This window comes from Macrobrachium nipponense, chromosome 27, assembly GCF_015104395.2.
Source record: "Macrobrachium nipponense isolate FS-2020 chromosome 27, ASM1510439v2, whole genome shotgun sequence".
Lineage (NCBI taxonomy): Eukaryota > Metazoa > Arthropoda > Malacostraca > Decapoda > Palaemonidae > Macrobrachium > Macrobrachium nipponense.
In genome coordinates, this window is record NC_087216.1 from 38936606 (window position 1) to 38957049 (window position 20444).

Here is a 20444-nt window from a genome sequence, read left to right on the forward strand (position 1 = left end):
GTCATTTTGAAGGATTTTAAATACATATTTACCATTAAATACAACATTTTTTTTATTTTATCTTATGTGATAAAGATTTCATACCATAAATGTTTTTGAACAATACCCCGGTAAATACACAACTGTCAGAGTGAACGCATCCTTCTCGCTACGCAATGTTTACACTTGCTGTGCGATTGGGGTTTCTTCAATTTACTTTGATTTTTTTCATTTTATTTAAGGTAATGGATGTTCTAATGTATTATTATTGTCGTATTACAGTGTGAAATGTTTTTAATACTGGTATGTACATGCATAGTTACCTCAACAAGGCTGTCATTGTTATTAGCCAACTGTAAAGCCTGGATTCCTGTACCGATATGCCAAAATAATAAAGATTCACTTTTTGTTACCGTTAGATAAGTCGACCCCCTAATTTTGGCATGATTTTTTAGGGCTAAAGGGTCGACTTATACGCCGAAATATACGGTACTTGAAAATGCAACAAATTCATATCATACGTCCTCAAGTACAGTATAATCTTCCACTTTAACCGAGTACTTATAATCCACGTGTCGGCCATTTTGGCTGCTATTTTCGACTAACGACCCTTCTGACATACGACCTGTTGGTCGGAACGGATCTAGGTGGCAACTCGGATGGTAACTGTATTAGGTCTAACTGAATGGAGTTACATTCAAGAACTATTCCTGAATTAAACAAAGGACAAATCTCATCCTGCTTGAAGGCTACGAAAGTGTTCCAGTGGTTTTGGAACACTTCCCGAAATCTGGTGATATAACTGGAAAATAAGAACATGTTGCTGTAAATGCTTGATGATTAGTCAAGCGTGGCAGGAAACAATGAAGCGCTTTGCTAAATTGTTCCTAGTATTGCTGTTAGAGGACAGCACTATACCTGGTACCTACACACAGAACAATTGCAGTGCTACCTGCGAAATTTGAATTAGGCTGCCATCCATGGAAACCAATAGCTATATAATTACTGGGCAAGTCTCACATACAAAATTAAGTTTGACATTGGTTTGGAAGCATGGGAACCAGGCACAGGAGTCATGTGGTAAAGTAGTCGGAGGGCTAAGAATAAGAAAAACAGCAGGAATCGGTGATGAATTAATAGTAATATCATCCAATAGCCTGGTCAAAGGAGCAGATTCTAGATTAGCCTTGTTTTTTGGCTCTTAAAGGCTGCATTTTTCTTTTTCTCCCTCTCAAGCTTAACGAAGTGAGACATTAACCCTTTCCAGTTCTTATCCTCCCAGTTCTGATATTCACAGCAAGTATTCTCCCTATTACACTCTTGCCCTATACATTTAACATACTTGGAATGAGAGTCAATGATGACTTAGTTAACCTAGTCTTACATTCCTCATTCCAAATGCTAGAGGAACTACAGTCCGACATTATGAGAAATACTAACAAAATAACTAATGATTGAAGGCCACAACAAAATTTGAATACTTCGCCAATTCCTTGAAAATACTCCCTGAAAACGATGAAGAAAGGCTGCACAGAACACCCGATGTTAGTCGGGAGCCGGCAGAACACAAACTGAGCTCTTCTTTCCTGAAAGTGGGTGGGATTTGTCACCCACACAAAACAACTGAAGTGCTACCACAAATTTTAAATCTTGAATTTTTAAACCTATAGCTATGTAATTACTAGGTAAGTTACTTATATGAAATATTTGACTATATGTGCCATTTCTATCACAATTATGGTATTGTGGTACAGAACAGCTACTGTGATAAAAATTTGACAATTTAATTTTTAAACTGTTTAGCAATTTTCAAAAGTATCACTGTCATTACTCATTATCTCAAATCACAAAATGCATAAAAAATATATAGCTATAAAAATGATACAGTACCACATATAAAGAAAATCATCAGTACCATAATTGTCTAAAGTATTCTCTTATTGTAAAGACAGCCAAACTTCACTTACCTTCACTCCTTCCCATGGCAACCAGAATTTTGTCCATGCCCCTGGGTCCAAGGGTGGAGCGAACCAGGTCACCAACTGCTATGGCTCCAACAAAGGAGGAGAGACGAGCTGTCTCTGATCTCTCCTCCTCGGCTTCTGCCTTCATAATCTGTACTGGGTTCAGTGCCATTGCCTAGTAATACAAGATAAAAAAAAAACATGTCTCAGAGGAATATAAACTATCCTTTGTCAGAATTCTCATCTAACAGTACCACTGTCTTGTTAAATACACAACTGGATACGTACTAATAGTACATACATTAGTCTTGCCATATAAAAAAAAATTCAGGAAGGGGACTACACTGCTTATTAAAATTCCATTAAACCTTAAATTTCTATTTCTGCTATGTACTTTAAAATCATTAGTAGTCAGTGCTGCAACCTAATGTACCACTATGTAAATACAGTACCTAATACTGTAGAGTAAACTGATTGACTTCATTTTACATGCATAAAAAAGAATAATTCTTTGAATTAGAATATACAATATATGGTTTAGGGCCCAAAGGACATGCTCTGGGACCTATAGGCCATTCAGTGCTGGAAGGAAACTTGTCAAGCAAAACAGATTATAAAGTGTAACAGAAAGAAAACTTTTGCAGGTGCACTACAAACCAATTGTTAGGAGAGGGTAGAAAGTCACATGGAATTAAGAAATATAAACAGATGTACATGTATAGTAAAATTAATAAAAAGCTTTGCAGCTACGGGCTGAAATGCTGCAAAGAACCTTGAGTAATGCCTACAGTGCACCACCTCAAATGCACTTATTGCATTACTCCCAAACTGGGCTCACTTCATTCTTAAAAAGGGGGTGGGAAGCCATAAAGTACTACCTTATACTGACATTACCACTAAAATGGCCATTATTAATGTAATAAGTACAGTAAAATGGAGCCCCAATATTTGCAACCATTAACAGCCAATGAAGTGAATTTAACCATTATCAGTAACTAATCTAAATGGATTAGTCAATGACGACTTATAATAAACTCAAATTACCAATAACAAAGGTAGTTTCAATTTTATGAAATAATAATGAAAGCATGACAAAAGTATCAAGATACAAAAAGATACAAAATTTCTATTCAACCTCTGACATAATGTATACCAGCTTTATTAGTTGTGCATACATCCCTAAAATGCAGTCTGATTTTTATATAGCTTAATCTAAATTCACAAGTTAAAGTTAACATCTAATTTTCATATGCCCTTTGATCTCCAAGTGTGACTGTGTCTTGGTTCAAGAAAAATACTACTGAATCCCTATTACCTATAGCTGATAACATAAGTGGGATTTTCAAGCCTCAATTCTTAAAACTGTAGTAATACGCATGCCTTATAGTGCTTAAAAAAACTATAATTCTGGCAGACAGATGGATACACACACAGATATTCAACTACTACATGGCCATGAGTTACTGCTATTTGAGTCTAAAATATGACTGGACACATTGTACCTAACAATAGTTCTTATAACAATAATTATGAGCCTCTCTGGTGGTGAAAGATTTATGGACTACTGTTGAATAGTATAACAGATGCTCATGTGAAAACTAGGCTGGACAACTATACTTGAGTCAAAATTTTGGCTAGGTCAAATATTCCACCCTCCCCCTCCTTTGGGGGACGGGTAGTCAAATAATAGCTGAATTCTATTTTTTCCCTGAAAATGTTAGCTTCACCTGCCTCTGACGAATTTTAAGATGTATGTCACATTACAAAAATAAAATAGATCTTTCATCTGATAATACCACTCCACTCATTACAGTATCTTCTTGTAAACTCCCTAGCTATTCATTCTATAAATGACATGATGACAGTTAATGTCCTGTGCTATAAATGACATGATGACAGTTAATGTCCTGTGCTAAAAAAAAAAAAAAAAAAAAAAACAAAAAAAAAAAAAAAAAAAAAAAAAAAAAAAAAAAAAAAAAAAAAAAACTTTAAAACCTGCACCATTTCAGTAATGATTAGGCTACAAATAATCATGTGATTTACAAGGTGTCATTAAAATAAAGTTCAGGATGCATCATGACCAATCTTTAATCTAGAATGGAGATAAACATTGAACAAATGGTTTAAAGATGTCAGCATAAACATTGGGTTTAAATTCAGGTCAACTAAAACTCCACATAATGGTAAAATTCAGTATGAACTCTGCAACATTTCAAGATTCAAGGTGAATATCTGATATAGTGAACAAAAACCAAACCATGATCACAACCACCAAGAGTGGGTTGGGCTACGTTACAATGACAGGATACATACAACTCAAATAAATAATACCACTAGATGAGCTATCCTACTCGACAATAACTTAATGCGTACATATATGAACACTTTTGGTTTATCCTAGGTTATATAACTGTAATGTTGGGTACTGGGAAAATCAACCCTTCTAGATTATACCTGACGTACCTGTCATAAGCTTTAGTACCCTAACATTTGCATAGCTAAAATAATGCATTGATGAAATGTGGAAAAACCAACATCTGAGAAAAAAGTCTTGGTATAAAAAAAAGCTTTGAAAATGATAGGGATATCAAAGCTCAGAGAAGAGCCTAAAGTAAAAGACTAATGCAGAAATGGACTAGAAAATTAAAAACAATAGGAAGAAATGGCTTCTAAAGAAGCCAAAATGGAAGTGGGATACCTAACAGAATAGGAAATAAGAAAATTATTTTCAATGCATTATAAAAAAAATGATATTGTAATGATACAATTAAGTTTGTTCATACTTACCTGGCAGATATATATATAGCTGTATTTTTCCGAATCCGACAGAAATTTAAACACTTACGACACACGCAGTGGGAGTCAGGTGGTTAGTACCCATTCCCGCCGCTGGGAGGCGGGTATCAGGAATCATTCCCATTTTCTATTCATAATTTTTATTTCCACTGTCTCCTGAGGGGAGGTGGGTGGGTACTTGATTATATATATCTGCCAGGTAAGTATGAACAAACTTAATTGTATCATTACAATATCATTTTGTTCATGAAACTTACCTGTCAGATATATATATAGCTGAATCCCACCTTTGGTGGTGGGAGTAGACAGAATAAAAGATTTAGGAAACATATATATGCAGATAATTGATATCTTGATTCCTTACCTGTTAGCATAGCTGACTTCGTGGTTACTGCCGCGTAAGTCTGCTTGTGCTACTAGAGTTGCCAGCGAGGTAGAGACCTATATAGCTGGTGCACTCCAGATGATCTGTCAACAGGGGCGAGACCACGACGTGACTAGACCATATTGACCATACCATGAGGGCTAAGAAGTAAAATAAATATATATATAAAAAATATATATCACCACCTGACCCACCTAGCCAAAGTTAAGGTGTGTTAAACTAAGGCTTAAGAGTTAAGAAGTCACCGTTGTCGGCGACTCAACTACTAAATTAAGAGCTCTTCCTAACCATTTTCTACAGGATAGGATGAGTGGTACTTCTTGCCCCCAAGATTGTGTCTGCAGACACGTATGGCCCAAGCGAGCAGCAGATCTCATATGCCATCTTCACATCTCGCAGGGAGTGTGAATTGAACACAGAGTTGCTTCGCTAAAACATGGTACTCAGGATGTTGCTGAGTGCCATGCTCTGTTGAAATGCTTCCGAGGCCGCGCCCTCACCTCGTGAGCATTCAAATCAAAAGATTTCAAATCTTTGTGCAAACACAAAGAAGGAGCTTTTTTGAAAGACCTCCTTAACAATAAAGCCAGGGTGTTCTTCGATATGGGCAAGTCTGGTCTTTTCGGAACACTGCAGATTGTCCGTACGACTTCGACTTTCTTGAGTTTTATGTAGATAAAACTTGAGAGACCTGACAGGGCACAGGACTCTCTCTGGCTCCTGCCCACTAACTTGTGCCATCCTTGCTTCCAAGCTCCTGGCCCAAGGACAAAACGGGTTTCCATTCTTAGGCCATAACGAAAAGCTTAGAGAGCACACCGCCTTTGTGTTCTCTAAAGCCAAAACTTGTGACGATGGCTTAAAATCTCACTAACCCTCTTTGTCGTATCTAGGGTGGTTAGAAAAAAATGCCTTCCTGATCACATGCAAGAAGGTAACAGGTAGGAGATGTTCGAATGCTTTGACATCAAGAACTTCAGACTATGTCTAAGTTCCATATTGAAAGCTTCGATCTGGACATGCACAGTCAGTCCGTCTGTACTAACGTCAGGTGACCGACCAGTTGACCAGTCAGACGAATCAAGGACAGCAAGGCTGTACCCTGAAGACCATAAGGCACTATTCTTCGCTGAAGGATGAGTGTTTGGACTGCCTGGGCGATTCAAGCTAAGCAACCTTGGGGGGTGTATCAACGCAACCCAACGTCGTTAGCGATCAACTCCTGAGCCACTCCTGACTCGAGCTTCTGGTGCCAGGAGAAAGGAGCGAGGAGCAAAAAGGCGATTCAGTCCGAAGGACGAATGCCTGACAGTCCAACCTGGTCTCATGTTAAACGATCATCGGGGGTGTATAAACGCAACCGACTTCGTCAACAAGAAACTCAGGGCTACTATATGTCTCCTGATCTCGCACGAGTGTCTGACTCCGAGAAAACAGGTGAGACAAAAAGTAGATGGTGAGCAGAGTTTCGAGATTTCACAGAACTCAAAGATCGTGAAGGGCTTTGTTGTTTGACAGAAGCAAATCTCTGAGCCCAAAGGCCGTCAACAACATATTTGCGTATTCTTTAATAGTTGTGACTGCCAGCTTATCCCATTCTTCAAACGGAAAGGGAAGACTGCAATCTTATGATGTCAACATCTCGATAGTCTGAACGTAGTCAGACTCAGAGCGGAGAGGTTATAGGTACCTTTCGTGTTAAAGGAGACCGACTCTCTCGGAAAAAGGTCCTTGGAAGGACGTGGACTCTGTGAATCTAGGTCTTGAAGGCCAACATGGGGCGATTAGCGTCATTGTCGCTCCCTGTGATGATATAAATCATCTTATTACATTTCCTAAGTGATTGAAAAAGGGGAAAAGAGACTAAACATCCATCCCCGTTCAATATCATAGGATGGCGTTTAATGTTACCGCGTCACGGCCGGGGATCGAGAAAAGAAAAAGGAGCAGAGAAGAAGAAGCCTCTTCGTCCTCAACCTAGCGAAGAGATGAATGAAAGGACGTCCCTAAAGTCTCCACAACTCTCAACATACTTCTAAAGAAAGATTCCACTCGGAAGTCAGTAGTTGCTGCCTTCGATCGAGACGATTCGAACGGACTTTTGCAATCCTGTAACGAACCTCCTAGAGGATCGTTCCATTCTCGCCTGTTGTTATAATAGGCTCTTTCTCGTAAACCCGAACCGGGACCGAGAGAAGATACTTCCTAAGATATGAGAGAGCTGTGGAAGATCAGAGTTGATATGGACCATGGTTCCAAAAACTCGTTTCGAGGACTGGAGGACGACTGAATGCTTCCACTTCTTTCAGATTATGATCCAGGACATCTGAAACCCTCTCCAGATGTTTCCGGCACCTTCTTTCTCACCTCAAGAGATACTTAACGCACCGAGAGATGTCAGAATCATTCCTAGATCTTTAATAAAATTTCAGTTTCCCGGTAGGAAAAAACTGTAGAGGTCTGAATTGCAGTCTATTCAGGGAAACAAACTTCTTTAGGAAGGAAATGGTCCCCAGCAAGCTCATCCATTCCCTCACACAGTATGTTTACTTCCCTAATAAGGCTGCGCTTTGCCTAAGCAAGAGAGCATATAATAGTGCAATGTTGTGGTAGACTCGTAGTCCTATACCGTGCGGTAACGAGCACCGAAAGGAGTAAGATATCTCTGTAGAACATATTAAGGCCAAACGAATGCAATGTTTATTCATTCATATAAGAAATCCCCTCAATCTTAGGCTAAAGTCCGTGATTGTAGGGCAGAGATACAGTTCGTCAGTCAATCCCTCAGGAGAGAGAGAGACGTAACTGCCAGCACAGAGATACGGTTAGTCAGTCAATCCCGCAGGAGAGAGAGACTTAACCTACAGCGTATGACAGCGAACGAGTTGGTACTGGCTCGTTTGGACTGGAGGAGAGGAGTCAGAGGACAGTGACAGCAGCAGCTTACGATCGTCCGTCATCGCGTCTCTTAACTTTATGCCTGGGTTGCCAGCTACCCTATTCTATGAAGAAAAAAGGTCCGTTATTTTTAGCATAAAGAGACTCTCAAGCTGGTATATTTAAGCGAAACAGAAAACGCTAAATATACAGATGCGTTTGTGTCGTCAGAACACTACCATACAACGGTAAAAGATAAATCGGAAACTCCTGGAAGGCTGCAGGGAGTAACGATTAAATGTCCTTAAAATGGACCATAGACCTCTCGGTTGCCATCCGAAGAGGTAACTACAGCAAGCGTATATGACTTGAACCAACCAGAAATAAAATAACGCAAGGCAAAATATGAAATTATATCACAATAAAGTTTGTTCATACTTACCTGGCAGACATATATATAGCTGAATTCGGAAATACAGCTACATACATATCTGACAGGCAAGTTTCATGAACAAAACTTAGGAGAATCGAAGCAGTCAGCTCAAGCTTCTTATGTAATGGACATAAGCGTTCATTGACGTAGTCTACAAGTCTATTTCTTGTACGAGTCTGCGAATGACGAATGAGAGCTCTTCCGAATCTTGTCAATAAGAGCTTATTCGCTTACGCAATATCAAGTTAATGAGATGTTTGTCAATGAGAACTAACCCATTTACGGGACAAAGAGATATTTTGTCAATGAGGGGATACCCACTTACTTGACAAAACTATAGTATATTGTCAATGGGGGAAAGTCACTGAATTGACAAAACGTAATCCAGGAAGTCGAGCATTTATTTTCCGATTCCCGTCTCAAACGAGGAAGGGGCAAGAATCCTGTTAAGAGACTGGGCTTACGTCAGGTAGAACGACGATGTTCAATTCGGCAGCGTAGTCCCGACTAGGAACTAACAAAATCTATCATCTGAAAGCCCTTTCAGATGGGCTAAAAAGTTGGCAAAATTATCCTGGGAAGAGGAAGAAACTCTCCAACCAGCTTCCTCTCCCGTATCACAACTAATGCCTGCTAAAGCTTAAAATTTATTGGCAGTATGGCAAAGGCAGTCCTGTCTTGCGCTTCCTGAAGAGCGTACTTTGATGAGTGCCTTTGCAAGAATCCTACTGAACGTTGCCGAGAGTCCTGACGTGCAGGACATCGAACCTTTATAACCCGTAACTGCCTTATCGCAAAGTCTTGACTGCGGTAGTGGCAACTTAAATTTATTGGCAGAACAGAATGGCAAAGCTGCGGTAGAGCAGACGAGAACTTCCCTTGAGCTTTCCTTAACTCCATCCACCTATGCGAAAAGCAATATTAATTGACAGAGACCTCTTGAATTCACGAAACCCGATGTCTTGCTGGGTTTCGAAGAAGAAGTTGTCTGTTCACTTTAAGCTTACTCCGAAGCACTGCCTACTTCACATTCTTTGCAGGTGAGGTAGAAGGTATCATCGAAGGTAGAGGTAAAAATTCTTTAAGCCCAAATCTGAAACAAGAGCTTGAAGAGTTCAACAGAAACGTTCAGCCAGGCGACACACCTGGCGTACGCTGGTGCACGCTCGGCGTCCATTGGAGCGCGCTCGGCGTCCACTGCGCGCACGCTCAGGCGTCCACTGGCCGCGCGCCTTGGCGTGCACCCGCGCGCCCCTGGCTTGGGCGTCCGCTCTCAAAACGCTTACTGCTACTATGACTTCTTTCACGTATTTCTCGGTGGAAAGACGGACACGAGTTCAGGCGACGTTCGCCTTCTTACTTCTCACTGAAACGCATAACGAGAGAGAGAGAGAGAGGAACGTGAGCGTCCTCTTCTATAAAGCTTCTATTTAGAGGGCGCGAGTCCATCCGAAAGCTCCAACCCCTGCGCGGGGAGACGCTTCGGAGGACGAGAAGCAATCCTTCAGGATTCGTGCATGTGCAGCACTTAGGCAGTCTGGGGATTTTCATCAGAAACTGCCGAAGGCACGCCAGATCGGTGGGGGTTCCTCGTAACCCTCCTTCGGCTTTCGACATGCTCTCTCCCTCGTTCTGGGAGTCAAGCAGAGGTCCCGGCCTAGAGGCCGAAACGAGGCCGATCTGACGCACCCTCCACTACACAAGGGGTATCACTGCACTTCTGCACTTCACTTTTACTCTCTAAAGCAAGCACTTTCGATTCTAAGTTACGAATCGAAGGAGTATCAGAGAAGGGCAATTTCTCTACAGACACTGCTTAGGGCCCGAAGGCAACACTGCAGGGTTAGGAGTAACAATTACAGAAGTAGCACTTCACAGCAATGAAGGAGAGGCGAGCACCTCTCGTAGACATATACATAGCCCGTAGGCCCCATACTACAGGGTTATGCAAAATAAAGTCTACAGGAAGGTTAGCAGGTTCACTACCCTGACTTTTGTTACAGATTAATTGCGTACATACGAATCATACGTCTCCTTACGGAATTAGACATGTTTACTGATTAATTGCGTACATACGAATCATACGTCTTCCCTTACGGAATAGACAAAGTCTCACACTCCTTACATGACAAATCTCAACAAAGAAGCAAGACCCATACCCCTCGTACATACCAAGTGCGAATCTACCGAAGCTTTCGGTAGCCACACCCTATCTTGCAGACAACCCCGTCTGAAACTAGCCTAACTAGATTCAGATATTTTATGCAAAAATGAATCAAATTCAATCAATTTAAGATAGCGTATGCCTAGCCACAAATCCAAGTGAATAAATCAAAAGACAATTAGGATACTTAGCGGCAATGAAGTTTCCAAAATCCTAAGACGGAGGTACTGAAAACAGGTGTTTTCAGCACCGGCGACAGAAAATTATGAATAGAAAATGGGAATGATTCCTGATACCCGCCTCCCAGCGGCGGGAATGGGTACTAACCACCTGACTCCCACTGCGTGTGTCGTAAGTGTTTAAATTTCTGTCGGATTCGGAAAAATACAGTATATATATATCGACAGGTAAGTTTCATGAACAAAACATAGATTGTCATTATTACACCATCGACTGTATTCTACGTAGCAAGACGTCAACCAAACGTCATAGTTTTTAACCAATGATGATTATCCACATTTTACTTGGGACTAGCATTTTAACAAAACTAGAATCACATGACTTGAATACCCAATCAGGTGACAGTTTACTAGGAAACTAACACTTTTCACACAATTTCCACCGCAATTTTTCAGTCTTTTGAGAGCCAAGGAGGTGTGTAAACCTTCAACTTCTGGTGCGGTTTCTCATTTACCATCTACTTTGACATCAATTCATGTGGACAAAGTGACACTTTTAACAGTGATAAGGGATTATATAGAGCCCGGCACTACCATCATTTCAGACTGTTGGAAGGCATACGATTGCCTAAATGAGGAGGGATTTCTTCATTTAAGAGTCAACCACTCCTTGAACTTTGTGGACCCGCACACTGGAGCTCATACTAATACTACTGAGAGGTGGTGGTGGGATTTGAAGAATCTGTTGCCTAAATACTGTCGTCGAAAGGATCAGTTTGTTGTTGAATACTCGGCTCTTGCCTATTTTAAATTGCATTTTAAAATATTGCACCATAGGCTCCATGCATTCTTAAAGATGGCAGCTCACCTTTACCCTCCAACCTAAATAAGTACACAAAGGGTTTTAGGCTGTCTTATATTTAATATGGCTGTGTAAGGAGGGTTGCAGGGGGGGGGGGGGGGTGTTTCACCACCCCCTGCTAGGTAAGGAGACGGCTACTAGGTTGGGTTAGGTGGTTTGTTTAGGTTAGCTGGTGGCCTTGTTTATTGCTAATTCTGCATGTGCCATTATTCGTATGTTAAAATGGATTCTTTAATTCATTGCCCACCCAAAACCCCGGTTTTGCACTGGGGGTCCCCCAAGATTGGAAAGGTTAACAAATAGGGTAAAAATACTGTTCCTCCTCCTCCTCAAAAAAGTCAGCTAAAGCACTTAAATAATTCATCAGGGGGAAAAAAAAAGTGGCGGAGCTATTGTATAGAATTACCTCGTCTTCATTTAAGGGGTTTTGAGTAAAACTTCTGAGAGCCTCATGGCGGTGAGTTAGCACTGCGCATGGGTAGACCTTTATTAACATGTTTATTAGGAAATTATGTCATCATTTCATAATTTAGTCAAAAACGCTGAGGGCAAAACACCGCTGTGCGACCATTGATCCAACAAAAGACCACTTTTTTCACTTGATATTTAATTGGTGAAACAACAATACAATTCAATATTTAAATATACCGTTCAAAAGATTGAAGTTTCGTCAACAAAATAAGATATGTATATGAAACCGCTATACAAAGTAAAATAAGTTAAGCATGTGAAGCCTTCCTAAAATGTGTGTTCAAGGCATTTTAAATCCAAAAAGGCATGGTATGGTTGTGAGTGCAATTCGGTTCTTCACTCACGTCCATGTCCTTCCCAGCGCTCATTTGAACAATATTTGCGTATCAATGTAACGTTTATTGATATTACTCAAGATTGTAATTGTAATCAGCACAATAAAACAAAATTTTGTTGCCTATACTAGTGAAAGTATAAGACGTCTGAAATTTGTGTCAGGAATCTGGTTACGTTTACAAAAATGAATATTCTCAAATGAATTACCATTAATAAGCAATAAATACGTACAGGCAGTCCCCGGGTTACGACGGGTTTTGTTCTTGAGACACATTGTAAGCCGGAACATCAAAAATCCTAAGAAAACCTTACTTTTAATGCTTTGGGTGCATTAAATACTATGTAAACTGCATTCTTATTACATTTTTAATCAAAAACCTTCAAATATTGATTATTTTGCATTTTTGGTGTCATATTTCTTCTGCCAGATCAGCGTTGCAGGAGCCGTAACCCTGGAAATAATTTCTGATGAATATAATTGAACAGCGCCCTAACCCCGGAACGTTGTAAGCCGAACCCGTCGTAACCCATGGGCTGCCTATATATGCAATTCATAACCTTATTCTGGTGTTTAACTAATTATTTAAATGTTATCTAGCACACACTTCTTCTTCTCGAACAATCGCCACGTTTCCCTGGGTCGCAAGCGTAAACACCATCGTCATTTAAGGTTGTTGTGAAGAAAGCGTCCCAGAGTCTGGGTACATGTGGTGTGCAAATTTAGCACAGAAAATGGGAAGTTTGTTTACGCAAGTGACTCCGCAAACATCGAGATGGCTTCAATCTTCTATAGGAGAGTGTTTTGAGTAAAAATTTTGAAAGCACCATGGAGGCATGTCACCACTATGCATGGCTAGACTTTTATAAGCTTTTGCTGAATCGGAAATGATGGCCTTAATTTCTAACTTGGGAGAAAACACTACCTACTTTGAAAAAAAAGTAGAGGTCTCAAGGTGTTGCTTCCATGGAGGTTGGCTTGTGACTGCATGGCCACACAGAGGTGCTTTACCCTACTTTGAAAGGAGTGTTGAAGTCTCAGTGTATTGTCTGGGTGGGCCACAACGGTATTTCTGCAGAAGCAGTCCGCACAGACTGCAAGGAACGTAACCGCGGATACGACTTCCACTGGGGATTGGGGGCCGTCCAATGTACTTCGCCGTGTTTAGTACTGGCCCCAGGGGGGTTAATTACAGTCGTCCGAATAAATAATACTAAAAATTCTTGTTCAGTAGGTAAAACTGCATAGAAAAACTGCAACTGCCATAGTCTAGGCTGCCGTGGATAAGTACCCTAGATCTATCGCCACAACTCTTGAATGATGCTTATGGGTGGTCATGGCAGAGGATTAAAGTACATTTTTGGGATGGTGGCTGCTATGTTTCTGCCAACCCATTTACCCCAATGCAGTGAATTTGTACCAGTAAACTGTAGATTACTGACTGTAAATATTGGCTAAACATTAACAGACGACAAAAATACACAATCATGACTCAAAGGAAGTCTATATTACAGCAGGCAAGTGGCCAGAACCAGGCTGAAGTAGGTACTAGGCTAGGTAATAATTTTCAGTTTTAGGCTACTAGGGGGAAACATCACAACAGGCCAACCCTCATCACGGTAGACGGGTCTTATTCACTCGATATTTAATTGGTGAAACATGAATACAATTGCAACTCTAAGCATACCATTTAAAAGACTGAAGTTTCGTCAAAATATTGTGATATATGAAAGCCCCATACGAACTAAAATAAGCATGTGAGCTCTTCGTAAAATATGTTTTCAAGGCAGTTTTGAAATCCAATATGGCGGCTACGTTTTTCATGGACGGTTCTCATCAGTGACGGCCACCATCTTTCCCCAGCCTTCCCAGCACTCATTTGAACAATGTTAGCGTATGTATGTAACGTTTATTGATCTTACTCAAGATTGCAGTTGTAATCAGCACAATAAAACAACATTTTGTTGCCTATATTAGTGAAAGTATGAAACTTGTTATTCCCGGGGTTATGGTTGGAACTGAATTCATTCTTACTTGTAATCGGTTTCGGTTTTTATCCTTACTGCCATCACAACTGAAACTCCACAGTGCTTATTTGATTGTTATTATACACATTTTGGTCTCAGTTCACTCCACATTGCACTTTAAACCCGTTGCTGTTCCTGGTTTCTAAGCGCGCGCGCCATAAACAATTACAAACAGCAGACGACGACAGACGACGAAACTGCAAAGTTTTATTCCCTAAACTGTTTACTTTACTCGTTATTTAGTTTAAATTTACATTGTTATTTAAAAATTTTGATTTAATTCATGTATATTATCCCTTTTTTGCAACCAAATTACCCCGAAAAAATTACAGATATTTCTAACGTAGATAAAATCAAATGTTTCTAACGTTTTCGTACATCTGGCTGCGAAAACCATAGAGGAACGAATACGGAAAAGTGCATAGAGGAACGACTACGTTTTTTTTTTTTTTTTGCTTTTTTGTTTTTGCTAGCACTTTTCATTGATTTCAGTCTTTATTAGTATTTTGAATTTCTTAAATAATCGTATGCCAGAAATAAATGTAACCTTTAATGTTTGCATGCTTTAATGTTTGCATGCTAAGAATGGCAAAATCATCGTTGCCACATTAGTGGAGGCTTCACACATACGCCGTTCCATTATCCTGTTAAGCGTCCGCCCCTGATAAGCTCGCTGCTAACGTACCGTCACGCTTTTTTGTAATCAGTGATCATAGCACTGATGATAGTTTTTCAAAGTTAATATTGATTTTTATGCTTGTTATTCATACTGTAATTAACTGTAGGAAATTCTCTCTCTCTCTCTCTCTCTCTCTCGGAGTCCAGTCACTCGGCAAAGAAAAGTCATCTTCACTCCCGCAATTGGAAGAAAAGTTTGTATCATCACTGGAGGATTCAGAACTAGAGCTCTCATCATCAAATAGGTTATCAATATCACACTCCTCATCTAGTATTTGATTGATCTCACCTAAAGAAATATGCCTCCTCTTTGGGACATTCATTGTGAAAGACGCGAAATCGAATTTGTCTCGATAAACGCCCGAAGCGTATTGAAAGAAAACCAACAGGGACAGGCAGTTTTCTAGCATAAGCGACCACCAGGAAAGAGTTGCCAGGCTGGAAATAAGTTTCCCATGTGCTGAGAGTGTTACCAAATGATGTTCCTACACTTTCTATACGAGTAAACGTATTATTACGGGGCTGACGGCTTGACAAGCACAGTTAAAGTCTTGAACGTAATATCCCGTTGAAGGCGCTACCGAGTAGATCGCGGTAAACGTATTATTACCTGGGTGACGCTAACAAGTTATAAACTGTTTCCATGAATTCTAGTTGTCATAGTAATGCAATAATGATAAAATTGCTTTAATATTTATGTATATATACTTCCAATACATAGCCTAATTTCACCAATTTCAACGTTTTGTTTTTTGTGTAGTCTTATTTACCCAGTTTGGAGGGTCAACAAACCATACCGAATGGCAACAGAGAGAGAAGGAGAGAGAGAGAGAGAGCGAGGGAGACAAAGAGAGAGAGATCAAAGGAAGGCGGGAGGAACGAAGAAGGAAAAGGGATGGCGGTGGAGGGGGGGGGGGGGGGGGGTTGGGGAGAGGGTAGGTGGAGCTTTATACGCGTGTTCGTATCCATTTCTGCATAATGGAGTTTTTGTCTCTTGGTACAAGGACAAGTGTCGTATTTCTTTACGATTAGTGATTCACGATACCCTTATAAATTACGGCACTGGGTGTAATGCACTATAGCAAAATCTCGTTCTGTTAAGAGTGTTCGTTACAGAAATAGGTATTGCCCAAAAACCTGCTTGCACTGTCTCTGAAACCCATAGTAGACATGCTGCTTAGTTGTCAATCAAGTTTTTATAACCAAGTATTTGTTACAAGCTAGCTATTGAATAAATTTGTATTTTTCTCAGTCAAAACAAAAAATATGCCCCTCATGCTAACTTTCTCTTTTTAACGACTTTCTGGTCATTGCAAATTCGGCCCCATAATTTCTTATGGTGCGAAAACAGACAGAGGCCCATGGACCGGAAACGATTGCGTCACACTACGGCGATAATCCAGCAGTAAAACATCTTCATATATCCAAAAAGTAAATAATAAAGATATATATGCGCATTACGATTATAACAATTACATGTATAGCTGATAACAATCTGCATGAATAACTGGTAAACTGTTCTGCAATGACAGTGAGTATAGCAATTATTTACAATAGGTACGAAAGTCAAGATGTCGTGACGTCATAATACAGAACTTGAAGGAACGTTCTAATTCAGAAAAATAATTACTTAAATTTGAGTCAGAGTCGAGTTACTTTTTCAATAACGAATATTTTCAAATTAATCATCATAAATATGTAAAATATTGATGTTTTACTACTCTTCTACCCCAACAGCTGTTTACGCCTGGCTTGTTGTTGATGAGAAATCGTGTTTCGATTGTTGTGATAAAAGTGCTCCAGCGTCTGTGGGTACAAGTGGTGTGCGGATTTATCACAGGAAATGGTTAGTTTATTGACACAAGCTACTCCGTAAACATCGAGATGGCGTCAATCTTCTAAATACCTCGAGTTGTAAGTAAAAATGTTGAACGCGTTTTGGTGAGATTTGCACTACGTTTGAGACCGTTTTCAGTACCCTCTGTTTAAATCTTAAAATTTGGCCTTAATTTCTAACTTTGGAGAAAACACTTACTTCGAAAGGAGAGTAGAGGTCTTTAGCTCCGTTTCTCACCAACAACAAGTCGCGACTGATGCCCATCTCGGGTGTCAGGACGCGTTATAATGTACTTTTTCGGAGGGTGGCTTGCATTGATGGTAGGTGGCCTGCTTGGCCTGCTGTGATGATCTACCCTACCTACTGACCTTAGCCTATGCATAGCCCACTCCAAAAAAATTACGTGTGAGTTGGGTAACCTACAGCTTACCAAGTCGTATAAACAGCTATGTTTCCGTTAACCATTAGCGTTAAAACTGCAGAGCTTAAAAGGCTAGACTAACCTACAATAAGATTGACCCAGACCAGCCTACCTGTCAAGCAAATAAAACGGCAATGTTTGGGATAGGCTACTAGGTAGGTACTTGGCCAATTCCACCATTACAAAACAGACTGAACCCTGAATTAATATGGAAATTTCAATGCTAAGCTTTATAGCGGCAAAACCTATATGTCACGAGGCCTGGTTTCATTTACAAAAGACAGGTGACACGAGCCGAAATAGGTAGGTAGGGGCTTGAAGTTCACATGTCATTGCACACCGCGAGCTACGCCCTGGAATACTGTTACATCCAGCCAAACTGCCACTGAAAAACACACGGCAGTGTAAACTCACTACTGATGATGGCACATAAAACCACAGCAAGAAATTAATTAGTCACAAACCATTTTTGTTGATTGTAAGGGTTAGCCCGCCTATCCTGTACCGCTGCTGATCGAAAGAGAATGACTCACGTTTGACAACAAGGCGCCGACAACTACAATAGTGCCTATTTACATGTCTTCAACATAATCTAACTTACAAAACCTATACAAATCTTTATTTTAAAGAATATACTATAATTCTTGACTTACCATTGTGCCGTTTAATTATAGTTTCACTTAATAACAAAGATATTTCTACCAGAAGCTTCGCGAAGATGTTCCTCGTGCACTACCTACTTAAATAGCAGCCGCAAAATAGTTTGCTTTTAGAGTAGTGTCTCTCTTTCGTGAAGTTTCAAATTATAATTTTTATACCACCAATGCTTCTGTTATGAGCATTAACGTATTAAAAATAAAATTATAAATAATTTAATAATATAAATTCCACTAATTATTAATCATTTTTATGTTAGCTATTAAAGTATTAGCAAAATAAAAAGACACAATATATTATTTTGCCTTATTCCCATTTTCATTTGTGAAAGTTCAGCTGTTATGAGAGAAAACCAATACTTATGTTTTATAAGGTACTTCTCTATTTTACCCATGGTGACATTCCCACTATAAGAAAATATGTCCTTACTGATAAAGAGACAGACTAATGAAATAAAATAAGCACCATATGAGTTGAATAGATTATAATTTTCATTATAAAAATATTGACAGTAGTCTATCTTTTTTCGGAATTTCAAAGGAAGAGCTCAGCACAGAGATATTTTTTCCTGATAAAATTGTTTTGACTGAATAATGTAAAAAGCGTGTATATGATGCAGAATTGGTGAGAAAATTGAGAAATTTACCGTAATAGTGTGACAGATATCCTGTACTTTGTATTTATATTTACGTTAATCCCGCGTCCACGGAGCATTTCTGCATAAAATATTTGCTATAGGTATCTCACATTACTTCGGTAAATTATTCAAATTTATCTCACCCGCACTCCATTTTCTTTACTGTTAAGTCAAATAATGGATATTTATATGCGCAGCCCTTTCTTATATTTTTCTTTCCATATGTACAGAACTATGTTGCATGTTACTCATTTTTCCAGATTTGGTCCTATTGAATCATGACCTGTGGTACATGCAAAAGTATGCTTATATTAGTTTTTATGCAATAAAGGAAATAAAAAGTTCTTCTCATTATTATAAAGGAGCAGTAGGGGACTATCTTGATCTTTCAATTATGTTTTGCTTAAACTGATTGAAGTATCTATGCTGATATTTGCGGCTGTTGGAACACCTCAAGTGCTAACTTTAGTTTTCTTACGCCTTGGCTTGGGCACGTTCCACAGATTTCCACGCTTTTACTTTCTGTCGACTTTTCCCGAAATGATCAGGGCTCAATCCCTAACTGAGAGCTTAATCAAGCACTTACTTATTTGTTTGTTAATTCCTTAAGTAATTTATCTACTTATTATATGAAATAAGTTTTACATCTCGTTTGTTTTCTAATTTCTTTCCTTTAGATTTTCATGAACAAGTTCATGGCCTTCGATCTACTAAACACTCCCCTGGGGAATACGACAGCAAGGACCGTCTGGGACGAACTCAAGTCCTTTCTAATGCCAATGGAAAGCAATGCAACTCAAGAAGGTCACCCTAACAAGAGAAACCTGGATTCGTTGCTTCCCACCCAACATCCGTGCCACCCTTTCCAAACGTAAAGGTATATATCTGTATTGATGGCAATTTCCTAAAGAAGACGGATAAGTTACTGGAGGCCTGCAAGTTCTAATAATATACCACCCAAAGCGTCTTCAAGCCATGGACGACCAAGACCAAGACGACAGAAAACAAGCCAATGCTATGCAAAGGTATCCATACAAGCCGCGACAAAAGTGACATTCCTACCAACTGTCATCCATGTACACCATCACAAGCTCGGAAAAGCTGTCAAGAACTGTGCTTTTGGGTTCAAATAAAAAAAAAATTTAAGTAAGACGGTCACCCAAAAAAGTAACAGTGGCTGCCACAACCCCAAAAGATGTCTATTCCACTACCGCCTATATTGCTGACCTCATCTTTGGCATGAGGTTCCCAGTAGACACAGGTGCCTTCAAATTATCCTCCTTGCATCAACAAAAGAGATATAAAAGCCCCTGGACAGCACACTCCTAATGGCTTCCAACGGGAGCCACATGTCATCACGCAACCATATAGCTCCAACTCTCCTCCTTCCAGGAAATATATACCTGGGAATTCGTTGTTTGGTAACATCAAAATGCCCCTGCTCAGCACCAGTTTCCTCGTGAACTTCAGCCTGCTGGTTTATGTTGCTCACTGATGGCTTCTGGACCTAGCCCTCTTCCAGACGATACAACTTGCCACCTGCCTTAAACGGCTGCCCATCTCCTCCATGGGTCACACAGGCCTCCACAGCCTCCTACAGGAACTTGCAGATATCTTGAAACTCAAGCAGAATTGTGGAATCCCTGCACAGCATGGCAGGTACGTACCATTACATAACAACAGGCGCCTATCCTCCACAATAAATATAAAGAAGGTGAGATCACTCTTCAAGTTCATCATTGA

At 39.8% G+C, this 20444-nt stretch overlaps 1 protein-coding gene across 2 annotated transcripts in view; it reads right to left on the minus strand.

The window, feature by feature from the left end:
• The window catches only part of LOC135201037 (T-complex protein 1 subunit beta-like), a 48047-nt gene extending 29837 nt beyond the window's left edge, over positions 1–18210 (minus strand). The window contains exons 1-2 of one of the 2 annotated variants that reach the window (XM_064229883.1): positions 18061–18210; positions 1947–2118 (exon numbers count right to left, since the gene is read on the minus strand). In XM_064229883.1, the coding sequence (XP_064085953.1) occupies positions 1947–2118; positions 18061–18063 (175 nt within the window). In that variant the 5' untranslated portion in view covers positions 18064–18210. Of the gene's footprint in view, positions 1–1946; positions 2119–17871; positions 17992–18060 lie in introns of those variants that run through there. The other variant, XM_064229884.1, reaches the window with a different exon arrangement.
• Between the last annotated feature and the right edge of the window lie 2234 nt (positions 18211–20444).